At 55.8% G+C, this 14444-nt stretch overlaps 1 protein-coding gene across 1 annotated transcript in view; it reads left to right on the forward strand.

The window, feature by feature from the left end:
- The window catches only part of KLHL42 (kelch like family member 42), a 33019-nt gene extending 20144 nt beyond the window's left edge, over positions 1-12875 (forward strand). The window contains exon 3 of the mRNA XM_062195011.1: positions 7623-12875. Coding sequence (XP_062050995.1) covers positions 7623-8074 — 452 coding nt within the window. The 3' untranslated portion in view covers positions 8075-12875. The remainder of the gene's footprint in view (positions 1-7622) is intronic.
- Positions 12876-14444: the final 1569 nt, after the last annotated feature.

The raw sequence follows: 14444 nt of genomic DNA on the forward strand, positions 1-14444 counted from the left end.
ATTGGAGTTCTGGTTACAAGGATCACTTTCTGTGCTTAGACAAAGCTGTAGCAAGCCCAGTTCCCACACCTGTCGCTCTCGTTCTTTCTTGTTCTCTTTCTCTGTTTTGTCCCAGGTAAGTCAGTGCTCACTTCTGAACATTTCTCAGAATTCTGAGTCCTCCCTAGACTCAGTGACACTTGGTACCTGTGACTTGGTGTCATCACCCTTGTCCCCCGACACCCCCTCCCCACGGTCCTCTTGAGGGCTGACATCACCACACTGTGACCCCCGCCCCACTGAGGGCTGACATCATCACACTGTGCCCCCCACCCGAGGGCTGACATCATCACACTGTGTCCCCTGCCCCGCTGAGGGCTGACATCATCACACTGTGTCCCCCACTGAGGGCTGACATCATCACACTGTGCCCCCCACCCGAGGGCTGACATCATCACACTGTGTCCCCCGCCCCACTGAGGGCTGACATCATCACACTGTGTCCCCCCCGCTGAGGTCTGACATCATCACACTGTGTCCCCCCTACCCCGGGGCTGACATCATTACACTGTGCCCCCCACCTGAGGGCTGACATCATCATACTGTGTCCCCCACTGAGGGCTGACATCATCACACTGTGCCCCCCCCCCGCTGAGGGCTGACATCATACTGTGTCCCCCTCCACTGAGGGCTGACATCGTCACACTGTGTCCCCCCTACCCCGGGGCTGACATCATCACACTGTGTCCCCCCCCCCCGCTGAGGGCTGACATCGTCACACTGTGTCCCCCCCACCACTGAGGGCTGACATCATCACAGTGTGATCCCCCCCCCCCCAGCTGAGGGCTGACATCATCACACTGTGTCCCCGCCGCGCCGCTGAGGGCTGACATCGTCACACTGTGTCCCCCCTACCCCGGGGCTGACATCATCACACTGTGCCCCCCCCCCAGCTGAGGGCTGACATCATCACACTGTGCCCCCCCCAGCTGAGGTCTGACATCATCACACTGTGTCCCCCTTCGCTGAGGGCTGACATCATCACACTGTGTCCCCCTCCGCTGAGGGCTGACATCATCACACTGTGTCCCCCTGCCCCCCGCTGAGGGCTGACATCGTCACACTGTGTCCCCCCCCCGAGGTCTGACGTCATCACACTGTGCCCCCCCCCCCGCTGAGGGCTGACATCTTCACACTGTGTCCCCCTCCGCTGAGGGCTGACATCATCACACTGTGTCCCCCTGCCCCCCGCTGAGGGCTGACATCGTCACACTGTGTCCCCCCCCGAGGTCTGACGTCATCACACTGTGCCCCCCCCCCGCTGAGGGCTGACATCTTCACACTGTGTCCCCCCCCCCCCCGCTGAGGGCTGACATCATCACACTGTGTCCCCCTCCGCTGAGGGCTGACATCATCACACTGTGTCCCCCTGCCCCCCGCTGAGGGCTGACATCGTCACACTGTGTCCCCCCCCGAGGTCTGACGTCATCACACTGTGCCCCCCCCCCGCTGAGGGCTGACATCTTCACACTGTGTCCCCCCCCCCCCCCCGCTGAGGGCTGACATCATCACACTGTGTCCCCCTCCGCTGAGGGCTGACATCATCACACTGTGTCCCCCCGACATTGTAGAGGGCTGACATCACACTGTGTCCCCCACCCCGCTGAGGGCTGACATCTTCACACTGTGTCCCCCCCCCCCCCGCTGAGGGCTGACATCATCACACTGTGTCCCCCTCCGCTGAGGGCTGACATCATCACACTGTGTCCCCCTCCGCTGAGGGCTGACATCATCACACTGTGTCCCCCTGCCCCCCGCTGAGGGCTGACATCGTCACACTGTGTCCCCCCCCGAGGTCTGACGTCATCACACTGTGCCCCCCCCCCCGCTGAGGGCTGACATCTTCACACTGTGTCCCCCCCCCCCCCCCCCCCGCTGAGGGCTGACATCATCACACTGTGTCCCCCTCCGCTGAGGGCTGACATCATCACACTGTGTCCCCCCGACATTGTAGAGGGCTGACATCACACTGTGTCCCCCACCCCGCTGAGGGCTGACATCATCACACTGTGTCTCCCCCCCCCCGCCCCACTGAGGGCTGACATCATCACACTGTGTCCCCCCGACATTGTAGAGGGCTGACATCACACTGTGTCCCCCACCCCGCTGAGGGCTGACATCATCACACTGTGTCTCCCCCCCCCCGCCCCACTGAGGGCTGACATCATCACACTGTGTCCCCCCGACATTGTAGAGGGCTGACATCACACTGTGTCCCCCCCACCACTGAGGGCTGACATCATCACAGTGTGATCCCCCCCCCCCCAGCTGAGGGCTGACATCATCACACTGTGTCCCCGCCGCGCCGCTGAGGGCTGACATCGTCACACTGTGTCCCCCCTACCCCGGGGCTGACATCATCACACTGTGCCCCCCCCAGCTGAGGGCTGACATCATCACACTGTGCCCCCCCCAGCTGAGGTCTGACATCATCACACTGTGTCCCCCTCCGCTGAGGGCTGACATCATCACACTGTGTCCCCCTCCGCTGAGGGCTGACATCATCACACTGTGTCCCCCTGCCCCCCGCTGAGGGCTGACATCGTCACACTGTGTCCCCCCCCGAGGTCTGACGTCATCACACTGTGCCCCCCCCCCGCTGAGGGCTGACATCTTCACACTGTGTCCCCCTCCGCTGAGGGCTGACATCATCACACTGTGTCCCCCTGCCCCCCGCTGAGGGCTGACATCGTCACACTGTGTCCCCCCCCGAGGTCTGACGTCATCACACTGTGCCCCCCCCCCGCTGAGGGCTGACATCTTCACACTGTGTCCCCCCCCCCCCCCCCCCGCTGAGGGCTGACATCATCACACTGTGTCCCCCTCCGCTGAGGGCTGACATCATCACACTGTGTCCCCCCGACATTGTAGAGGGCTGACATCACACTGTGTCCCCCACCCCGCTGAGGGCTGACATCTTCACACTGTGTCCCCCCCCCCCCCCCGCTGAGGGCTGACATCATCACACTGTGTCCCCCTCCGCTGAGGGCTGACATCATCACACTGTGTCCCCCTCCGCTGAGGGCTGACATCATCACACTGTGTCCCCCTGCCCCCCGCTGAGGGCTGACATCGTCACACTGTGTCCCCCCCCGAGGTCTGACGTCATCACACTGTGCCCCCCCCCCCCGCTGAGGGCTGACATCTTCACACTGTGTCCCCCCCCCCCCCCCGCTGAGGGCTGACATCATCACACTGTGTCCCCCTCCGCTGAGGGCTGACATCATCACACTGTGTCCCCCCGACATTGTAGAGGGCTGACATCACACTGTGTCCCCCACCCCGCTGAGGGCTGACATCATCACACTGTGTCTCCCCCCCCCCCCGCCCCACTGAGGGCTGACATCATCACACTGTGTCCCCCCGACATTGTAGAGGGCTGACATCACACTGTGTCCCCCACCCCGCTGAGGGCTGACATCATCACACTGTGTCTCCCTCCCCCCCCCCCCGCCCCACTGAGGGCTGACATCATCACACTGTGTCTCCCTCCCCCCCCCCCCGCCCCACTGAGGGCTGACATCATCACACTGTGTCCCCCCGACATTGTAGAGGGCTGACATCACACTGTGTCCCACCCCCCGCTGAGGGCTGACATCATCACACTGTGCCCCCCCCGCTGAGGGCTGAGATCATCACACTGTGTCGTCCCCCCCCCCCCGCTGAGGGCTGACATCACACTGTGTCTCCCCCCCCGCACTGAGGGCTGACATCATCATACTGTGCCCCCCCCACTGAGGGCTGACATCATCACACTGTGCCCCCCCCGCTGAGGGCTGACATCGTCACACTGTGTCCCCCCTACCCCGGGGCTGACATCATCACACTGTGTCCCCCCCCGCTGAGGTCTGACATCATCACACTGTGTCCCCCTGACATTGCAGAGGGCTGACATCGTCACACTGTGTCCCCCACCTGAGGGCTGACATCATCACAGTGTGACACCCCCCCCACCTGAGGGCTGACATCATCACACTGTGTCCCCCCCCTCCCCCCCGCTGAGGCCTGACATCGTCACACTGTGTCCCCCCTACCCCGGGCCTGACATCATCACACTGTGCCCCCCTCCGCTGAGGGCTGACATCATCACACTGTGTCCCCCCCGCTGAGGGCTGACATTATCACACTGTGTCCCCCTGACATTGCAGAGGGCTGACATCGTCACACTGTGTCCCCCCCGCTGAGGGCTGACATCATCATACTGTGCCCCCCCCGCTAAGGTCTGACATCATCACACTGTGTCCCCCCCGCTGAGGTCTGACATCATCACACTGTGTCCCCCCCACTGAGGTCTGACATCATCATACTGTGCCCCCCCCCCCGCTGAGGGCTGACATCATCACACTGTGTCCCCCTCCGCTGAGGGCTGACATCACACTGTGTGATCCCCCCCCACCTGAGGGCTGACATCATCACACTGTGTCCCCCTCCGCTGAGGGCTGACATCATACTGTGTCCCCCCCCAGGTCTGACGTCATCATACTGTGTCCCCCCGCTGAGGGCTGACATCATCACACTGTGCCCCCCCCCACTGAGGGCTGACATCATCACACTGTGTCCCCCCGACATTGTAGAGGGCTGACATCACACTGTGTCCCCCCGACATTGCAGAGGGCTGACATCGTCACACTGTGTCCCCCCGCCCCCCGCTGAGGGCTGAGGTCTCACATTTGTCCCCCAACTTCCCCCCAGCCCTGCTGAGTTCTCCCTGTAACCCGAGGTCTACTCTGCCGGTAGATTTCCCAGCCGTCCTTTACCGTTGCTGAGCAGATATTCTAGATTTGACCTGGAGAGCCCTTGTGTGTTCCGTAGCTGTGCAAGCCACCCCTGGTGTCCCTTCCTTACCCGGGCCACCCACTGTCATTTCTCTCCTGGATTCCCTGTGCCAAATCCCATGGAGGGGTGGCCGGTGCCATGGACGGAGCGGTGTTTGTGGAAGGGGTCGAGAGCTCATTTCCTGAGGCTCTGCGACAGGGCAGTGGCTTGTGCTCTGCTCAGCTCCTGCTGCACTTCCTAATTTATTTATTCTGAAATAAGTCATCATAACTGTTACCCACCCCCCACAAAAATCCATAAAGGTGGATTCCTGGCCTTCTGGCTTCCTATGCTGGTGAGACTTATAATTCAGGAAATAATATTTTATGGTTTCTGTGATGGCTCTTTGAATTATTTTAATTCTTTGCCAGCACTAAAGAATTAGACATTCAGGGGCCAGCGCTGTGTCGTAGTGGGTAAAGCTGCCACCTGTGGTGCCGGCATCCCATATGGGCACCGGTTCAAGTCCTGGCTGCTCCTCTTCCACTCCAGCTCTCTGCTATGGCCTGGGAAAGCATTAGAAGATGGCCTGAGTGCTTGGGCCCCTACAGCCCCCATGAGAGACACAGAAGAAGCTGCTGGCTCCTGGCTTCAGATTGGCCCAGCTCTGACTGTTGCAGCCCTTTGGGAAGTGAACCAAAGGATGAAAGACCTTTCTCTCTGTCTCTCCCTCTTTCTGACTGTAGCTCTACCTCTCAAATAAATAAATAAATCTTAAAAAAATAGAAAAGACATTCAATAGAAAGTAGTAGTAGCTGTAAAGGGGAGAAAAGTGACTGTTCAAACTTCCGAACCGATGGTGAGTGTAAAACCTAGAAGATTGTCCCACCATCTCAAACCACCTTGTCAAGGTCTGAGCTTTTGTTGAGGGAGGAGAGAAAACACTTAGAGAGACCTGGGGAGACCTGAGAAGTACCCTCTGGACGCCTCGCTGCAATGAGCCCTTTATTCTTTGGGCGGAGGGTCAGGTGCAGAGGGGCACTGTGATAGATGAGTACCCAGACTCCCTAGGGCTGTCTACCAGAGTGAGTGTGACCGCAGCAGTGGCATTTAAGAAGCAGAGGTAGTGTGGGTAGAAACCTGCAAGACAGTTTTGTCAAAGCTGCAACAACAGCTGGGAGACTCGTGCAGGCACAGGGCCAGCGGCACGCCCAGGACTTGGCCTCTCTCCGTGCCCTCCTAGGAGGTACTCGAGTCCTGACCACATATGGCTGTGGAGTTCTCTAGGCACTGCCAGCTCTGTGTACGGGTGGGTGTTGGGGGGGTTCTGTCTCCAGAGGAAGGGCTAGGGGAGGAGCCGAGCCCTAGACGAGGAGCGTGGTGTATGGCAGCTTCCACAGCAAGGCAGAACACCACACACCCGGCTCGTGCCAGTTCCCAAGCCGAGCCGTCTCCTCCACTGATAGGTGTGGTTGTTGGTTTAAACAGAAATGACAAAACACAAGCTGCTTCTTTCTGATAATTTCTAACATTTTTTTTCCCTACTGAGGCTAAAATATTCTAGTTATTCTTTCATGGAGGAGAAAAGGGAACAAAATAATTTAAAAGAAGAAAAGCCAAGCTAGATATTATACAATTTGCTAACATTTTTCTTTCTTAAACAAAGATTTATTCATTTGAAAGGCAGAGAGAGATCTTCCACCCGCTGGTTCACTCCCCGAATGGCTGCAACAGCATGGGCTGCTGGGCCAGCAGCCTGGAGCTTCTACCCGGTCTTCCACGGGGTGCAGGGGCTCATCTGGCCCATCTTCCAGTGCTTTCCCAGGTGCATTAGCAGGGAGCTTGATGGGAAGTGGAGCAGCCAGGACCTGAATTGGCACCACAAGCATTTTTCAAAAAAGAGAGCAGGCAGCTGGTGCCGCGGCTCACTAGGCTAATCCTCTGCCTTGCGGTGCCGGTACCCCGGGTTCTAGTCCCGGTCGGGGCACCGGATTCTGTCCCGGTTGCCCCTCTTCCAGGCCAGCTCTCTGCTGTGGCCAGGGAGTGCAGTGAAGGATGGCCCAAGTGCTTGGGCCCTGCAGCCCATGGGAGACCAGGAGAAGCACCTGGCTCCTGGCTTTGGATCAGTGCCGTGCGCCGGCCGCGGCGGCCACTGGGGGGTGAACCAACGGCAAAAAGGAAGACCTTTCTCTCTGTCTCTCTCACTGTCCACTCTGCCTGTCAAAAAAAAAAAAAAAAAAGCAGGCAACATTTTTCCTTGAAGAAAATAACAATTAGAAGTAAGGTCAGAGCGTCCACCCTGTAGTGTTTGCTTTTTATCCCCATAGGAGGAGCCAGCTGCCTCTTGTGTGAAGGGGGTGGGGGGCTTGCCCTCAGTGTCTCGCCTGTGTCCCGGCTGCAATATAGCAGTGCCAGGCGCGTCTCGGGCTTGGCAGCTGGTAGGCGTGAGGCTGCGTTTCTCAGGATGTGAGCCATGGTGCTCCCAGGCCCCGGTGCCTGCCGGGGGTGCTGGACTGTCACTGTGCGCTGAAGTTCTCCCTCTCCTCACGCTGACCTGGTGCGCCGAGGTGTGCAGGCGCAGGTGCCGGGGATGAGCATCAGCGCGCATGTCACAGCGGCCCATGTCCCCGGCCTTAGCGAGTCCGGGCCGGGCCAGTCCGGAGAGGGGGCGCACTCCAGGGGGAGGTGGCTGAGGGTGAATCCACAGGGGTCTCCGCACACTGCGTCTGCAGCCCCCGCTTTTCCCAGGCTGCTCCGTCTGTCCGCGGCCACGGCCACCCTGGGGGCCGTGCGCTTCAGCCCCTGCTCCTCTCTCTCTCTCTCTGCAGACCGGAACATGAACATCCTGCAGTACTGCCCCTCGGCCGACGCCTGGACGCTGTTCGAGACGTGCGACGTCCACATCCGCAAGCAACAGATGGTGTCGGTGGAGGAGACCATCTACATCGTGGGCGGCTGCCTGCACGAGCTGGGGCCCACCCGCCGGGGCAGCCAGAGCGAGGACATGCTCACCGTGCAGTCCTACAACACCGTCAGCCGCCAGTGGCTCTACCTCAAGGAGAACACGTCCAAGTCGGGCCTGAACCTGACGTGCGCACTGCACAATGACGGCATCTACATCATGAGCAGAGACGTGACCCTGTCCACCAGCCTGGAGCACCGTGTCTTCCTCAAGTACAACATCTTCGCCGACAGCTGGGAGGCCTTCCGCCGCTTCCCGGCCTTCGGCCACAACCTGCTGGTCTCCTCGCTTTACCTGCCCAACAAGGCGGACGCCTGAGCGAGCCGGCGCCGCGAGGGGGCCTGGCTGAGACCCAGATGATGGGGTGTCCGTGTTTTAAAGGGGAGCTGTAGGCCGCCTGTATCCAGTTCCAGCTGTACATAAGCTTACTTGAACTAATTACTTGAAAACGCGAGGGAAAAAAAAAAAAGAGAGACCATCGTTATTTTTTAAATTATTGGTTCTTAAATGATGGGAGCAAATCCATGATAACGTGTTCATCCAGACGTGATCCCCTCGGGCCAATCACTGACGAGCGGATCCGCCGAGTGCGTGGGTCCAGGGCCAAAGGCAGTGATGGACGTGAGTGCTCAAGGCGATAGGAAAATCTGCTTTGTCCAGGTCACTTGAAATATCTTCTGTCCCTTCCACATTTCAGATTTCCTTTGTGGTGGGAGTTCGCTCCACGAGCCTCCCTTTGCCACCGCCATTCTGTGTCCCCGGCCCCAGTCACAGCCGTGGGAGCTTCTGGAGTGTTTACAACAGGGTTCTGTCTTCAGATAGTTGACCTGCCTGTGGCTTTCCAGGAAACTTAGACCAAGGAACCCCTATGACCCCTTCCCGGCAATCAGTCCCCCCAGAATTCCCATAGAAACAGTCTCTGCTGTGTCCCCCCTCCCCCTTTTTTTTTTTTGCCATTGGAATGCTCAGACATAAACACACAAGCTCTTCCGCCCTTGTGAGGCAGGTTGAACATTTATGGGGTCACAGGAGCCAGGCGGCCAGTATTGTTTAAAAGAGGATTTGTGGGAAGGGATGGAAATTAGCATCCATTTCAAAAATGGAGTCGGAAATTTACATAGGATGGGAACACCAGATAAGAAATTTTTCCCCATAAGAGTTACTTTCATTGAATGTATTGGACTTAGTTGTTAAGACCGAAAACCCAACTTTATCATGTTGATGTCTGGCAGCTGTCTGATTTAATCTGAGCTTTTCATGTCTGTTATGCTGTGTGGGCTAAGGTGACGATGGCAGAGAACATTTGTGCTGGAGAGAGGAGCAGTGGCTTGGAGAGAATGGGACAGCCACCCATGGCATTCCTGAAATCGGGTAAGCGCTTCACTTGCCCTGGGTTTTGGTGCGGCAAGAGCTCAGCTTAGAGTTAGCAGGGAGGGAATGCTTCCGCCATAGCGCAGCGTTCCTTAAAATCCCATTGCCCCGCCCCGGGGAGATTTTCCTGTGATTGAAAGGCACCCTCTGCAATCCTCTGACATTTTGCAGCAGAATCAGGGAAACCGTGGCCTGGAGACCCTCTTTCTGCACAAGTGGCAGGCAGACTCATGTCCGTGACAGCGAGCGAGCGTCGCTCTAGGAAGTCCCAGCGGCTTGGTGGGCGGCTCCAGCTGTCACCCTGCAGGGAGCTGGCCACGTCTGCTGAGCTGTCACAGGGCTGGCTACAGGGTTTCTTTACACCGTGGCCTCTATAAATGTAAAACAAGGGTCTAGCTATAGAACTCCTGTTTGCACAACTTTCTAGGAACACTTCTGTTAGGTAGAATGAGGCAAATCTTTATTTTAGACGTGGATACAGGTCTTTGTATCCTCTCATCAAATATTCTTCTCAACAGTCCACTCTGAATGTTGTTTAAGTGTTTTTAAGCCATATCCATTTATTTTCAAATGTTAAGCTTTCAAAAAAAAAACATAAAAACAAACAAAAAAAAACCTGAAATCTTCCTAGGCATGGTACTTAACTAATAGGTTTAATTTATATTCATTGTAGAATTGAATTTCCAATCACGTGTTTCATTACATATATTTCGAAACCTAATTTATTTCATTTTAGGTAGTGTTAACTTTTGTTACTGTAGAGATTTTCTTCTGTTCCCTTAGAGGCAGAGGCGATGGGGAGAGAGAGACAGAGAGCACGTGAGCACATACTTCTGTCTACTGGTTCGTTCCCCAAATGCCCACAGCAGCTGGGATGGGGCTGGGCTACAGCCAGGAGCCAGGAACTCAAGATGGGACTCCCACGTGGCTGGCAGAAACCCGACTGCTTGAGCCATCACTCTTGCCTCCTAGGGTGCGCATTAGCAGGAAGCTAGAAGCAGGAGCAGGAGCTGGGTGTCTAATCCAGGCATTCCCATGTGGCCTGTGGTCGTCTCCGCTGGCAGCTTAACTGCCAAACACCTGTCCTGAGCTTCACTTTGGAAGGCTTAATCCTGCATATGCAGGATACTCGGGTCAGTTGAGTTAGTATTAGATAAACAGGTGGAGATTAGCTTGTAAATAACCAGGTTGTGTGCAACACAATATTATTTCTGCCAACCAGGTATTCCTGACAACATTCTTTGGGTCTGTTCATGCCAACAATTAGGTTCTTGGACCAAATGAAGGTCTCTGCTGATGCTCAGAGCTGTTTGACAAATCCGGTTTGATGTGTGTGTATGTGCATGTATATGTGGTTGCCTATTACAGCTCTCTCCCAGATAAAAGACTTTTGACAAGCAGTCGTTAGTCTGGGCCCTGAGCAGGGCTGGGGGCACGGTGGAGACCAGCCTGTGGGTTTTGGGATCGCATCCTTCCTGCTGTGCACACCAAGCAGACTGTCATGTCGTCACCAGTTTTGATTTAGTCCTGTTTTGTTGGTGCCAGTGTTGTGCGGAAGACTACCTATGAGTGAAAGGGATGCGTCATTGGGCGCTTCCTTTCCGCCCCCAGGACTTCCCTTCTCACCTTGACAGCATCTCTCTGCTGCTCGTTCTGCTTCTGCGAGTGTTCTGTCTTTTTATGACGTGCCTGGAGCACCTGGCCAGGGCACCGCATTCTACAAAGACTGCCCTGAGTGGGAGCACGCGAGGCCTGAGCCAAGGGCGGTGGGAAGGAGGTGGCTGCTTCTCCCTGGCACTCTTCCATCTTTCCTTACGGCCTCTCCCGTTTCCGTCCTTTGAAATGTTTTCTTAGGAATGTGCAGGAGTGGATTATTTAGATAGTAGCGGTTAGGTTAGGTCGTAGCAATGAAGTACTGACAAGGTCATGGATAATAGTAAGACACAAACACATGGCTTAAAAGGAGCAGAAACCAAAGAGAATGGAACTCTCCTGTTTTTAAACCCAAGACCCCAAGTACTCTCTGTTGCCTTAGCTGTCCCTTGGATCCGTACTGGGACGGTCGATGTTCTTTCTCTGCGAGTAATCCAGTTGGTCTCTCTTTAATAAGCAGTTGCCTGTGGAGCACTGTCGATGCGGTGTGTTCAGATTTCCAAGTAGAGTTGTGACACTCCCTGTTGGGCCAAAGAGGTCAGTTAAGTGGCGAAGCGGTGGTGTTCCTGATCAGCCAGGTATGTGATGAGCAGTGGCCAGTCGCTGCCTGCGAGCCGGCCCAGCAGTCGGGGGGAGCAGGGTGAGTACCGATGCCTTTTTCTTAGACCACGAATGGGGCCTCTGTGCCACCTGATGTTAAGGTGGCGTTCTGTGGGTGTGCTGGTGTTCCTTCCCCTGTGCCGGGATTGGGGCCCAGAATCCAGGTCAGCCCCGTGCTCATGGGTGTCTGTCACCAGCAGAGTGCCGGGGGTTCTGTCTGCCATCCCTCCTTGGTCATGATAGGGAGGGCGTCCGGAGGCTCGGACCCAGCCAGGGTGGCTGTGCAAGCAGTGGGCTGGCTGACTGAAAACACTGACCACGGGTCTGTCACAGGCAGGACAGTCCTAACACATGGGAGGACAGACACGAATAAGCCACGGCTCTTGACCTTGAAGAGCTTACAGGCCTGGAAAAGGGCTCGCCGCCCTTGTCTTACCCAGGATGTCCTTCTCAAAGCCGCCTGTTGTCGTTGGGCACAGCTGGCGCTTTCCAGGCTGGTGGCCTTGCTTCGAGATTCCCCACTGGTTGCGTCACGAACCGGTGTTTCTTTGCATGTGAGCGTCACGTGCTACGTTTTAGTATTTTACCGTGTGATTTTTTTTTTCCTTACTGCTTTTCTTAGTCTTCTCTGTACTCCAATTCCATGTAATCTGCTTTATTTAAAAAGACCAAGGATCCCCACCCTTACATCGAGGGCTGGTGGTGGTGGTGGCGGGGGGGTTGGGGCGGGACCAGTGGGAAGAGGAGTCCGGCCAGGGATGCAGGCTCCTGGGCAGAGGGGAGCTCCACCCGTAGAACAGGTCTGTGAAATGGTGAATGAAGTGCTAGGCTGGACACAGGGTCACTGGATGTGGCCTTCCGTGACAGTGATCAACAGGTGGTTTTCACTTAAGAGTATTTGTTTTCACTTTCATTTATGTAAGAGTATCAGTTTACCTTTTCTTGTGTTGATTTAGGAAATGCACACCCAGCCTCCTCACCTAACCTTTTCTATCCATTCCTATAGAAAACGGTAAATGTAAATGATGGGGCCATTTTATAGAGCAGGAGGCAAGCTGAAACGACTTTTTAGGGTTGGTTGATGACCTCTCAAATGGTTGTCAGCGTTTCTGGTAAAGAAAAGGAAAATGTGATTTGAACTATTGTGTCTTTTTTTTCTAATAAAAATATTTAAGAATAGGGCACTTTATAACCAAATCTATGTTATGTTCATACCTGTACCTAGTAGTCACTTTAGGGAAAAATGATAATCTGTAGAATGAGTAGTTAGGTTCTGTTATGACTGCTACTCTCTGTGTTGAAAAGGTTGTGTTGAGTCTTCAGTTTCAAGTGTGGCTTAAACATGTGCACATTATCATATGATTCATTTAAATGCAGCGATGCCTAGGAGAGCACTCTCTGTAACAGCAGTCACTCTCTCTATAGCTCTAGGACTGTGGAAGAAAAGCTCTTCAAATAAAATACTTCTCAACCCATCCTTGTCGTCTGCAAGGTTCTCTGCACCAGCTGTGTGCTCGGGGCTGCGCCAGAACTGGAGGAACTTGGGGACATCCATGACATGTCCCTGCCAGTGAGGGAGCTTGGAGCCCCAGGGGACGCTGGGCTGACACTTCTGAGCCAGCTGGGGCCAGGGGTGGCAGGACTTGCGGGGGGATGCACCGAGCAGCACAAGCCTGCGAGGGCCGGGATGGGGACAGCTGGCGGAGTCCGCAGCATCTCCGGGTCCTCCTCTAGCCCGTGGTGTGGTGTGGGACTCCTGCTAATTCCGAGTTCGGTTTGAGCGCGCAGCTCAGCATTTGTGGCCCGCAATGATCTGTTCCTCTCCGTGTTGGACAGACAGCCTTCCTCAGTCCTGTGTGAGGAAGCCTGGACGTCTCACTAGGGGCTGAAGAATCCCAGTGTTCGCGGGCTGTAACCATGGCCTTGGCAGCAAACCCCCGCGAAAGCCCGGGGAGGTGCAGGTGGACGAGAGCTGGGGCAACTCCAGGCGCTGCAGGCCCGGATTCTCTGGAGCCCAGGCTCTGGAACTCAGTGCCCGCACTTCTGAGGTCTCCGGGCTGCAGGCAGCCGGCCCTGCCCTCCACGCTCAGCATGATGGTACCAGTCTCTCCCTCTGGGAAAACTGCTACAGTGCAGGTGCAATATTCCCCAGGGCAGGAGCGGGTGGGAGGAGTCTGAGCAGAGGATCCGACTCCTGTAGTTCTGCAAGGCCCAGGCGCTCTGTCCCTTCTGCCGTCTTCAAGGGTTAGGAAGCGTGTGCTTCCAAGTCTGCTGTTTGTACCTGCATAGCCATGGTCAGCCGGCTGACCTCCCTGGCCTGTGCTTCTCCCTCTGTGAAGTAGGCTTAGGCAATGATGCCGGCCCCTCTACAGGGCTGTTGGAAGCACTGTGTGCGAGGGTCCCTGGGAAGCGCTCTGAATGGCAGCCAGCACGGAGACAGCGTCAGCTGTTGGTGCCAGAGCTTGGTAACCTTCACATGGGCTGGCCTGGCTGGAAGCTTATGCACTTCTTTTAAGTGTGTAGTTATTTTTTTAAGAAGTGCTTTTTAAAAATTTCATTGATTTGAGAGAGGTGGGGGGTGTAGAAATCTTCCACCCATTGGTTCTCTTCTCAAATACCCATAATGTCCAGAGCTGGATAAGGTCAAACACGAAAGCCTGAAGCTCCATCTGAGTTCCCCACATGGTTGTCAGGGACCCAAGTACTTGAACTGTCACCAGCTACTTCCCAGGATACATTAGCATGAGGCTGGGTCAGAAGCAGAGTAGCTGGGACTTGAACCAGGCACTCCGATACAGGATGCGGGCCTCCCCAGGAATGATTCACCTGCCCCTGTGTTTCTGTTTTGCTGTTTGAAAGGCAAAGACAGAGATGGACGCAGAGAGATCTCCTTCTACTGATTTACTTCCCAAGTGCTCACAGCAGCCAAAGTCAAGAGACAAGAATTCAATCTGCATCTCTCAAGTGAGTGACAGAATTCCAAGCACGGGAACCGTCACCTGCTGCCTTCCACGATCTACGTTAGCAGGAAGCTGGAATCAGGAGCAGCGCCGGGACTCGAACC

Source organism: Lepus europaeus, chromosome 6 (assembly GCF_033115175.1).
Source record: "Lepus europaeus isolate LE1 chromosome 6, mLepTim1.pri, whole genome shotgun sequence".
In the NCBI taxonomy this organism is placed as follows: Eukaryota; Metazoa; Chordata; class Mammalia; order Lagomorpha; family Leporidae; genus Lepus; species Lepus europaeus.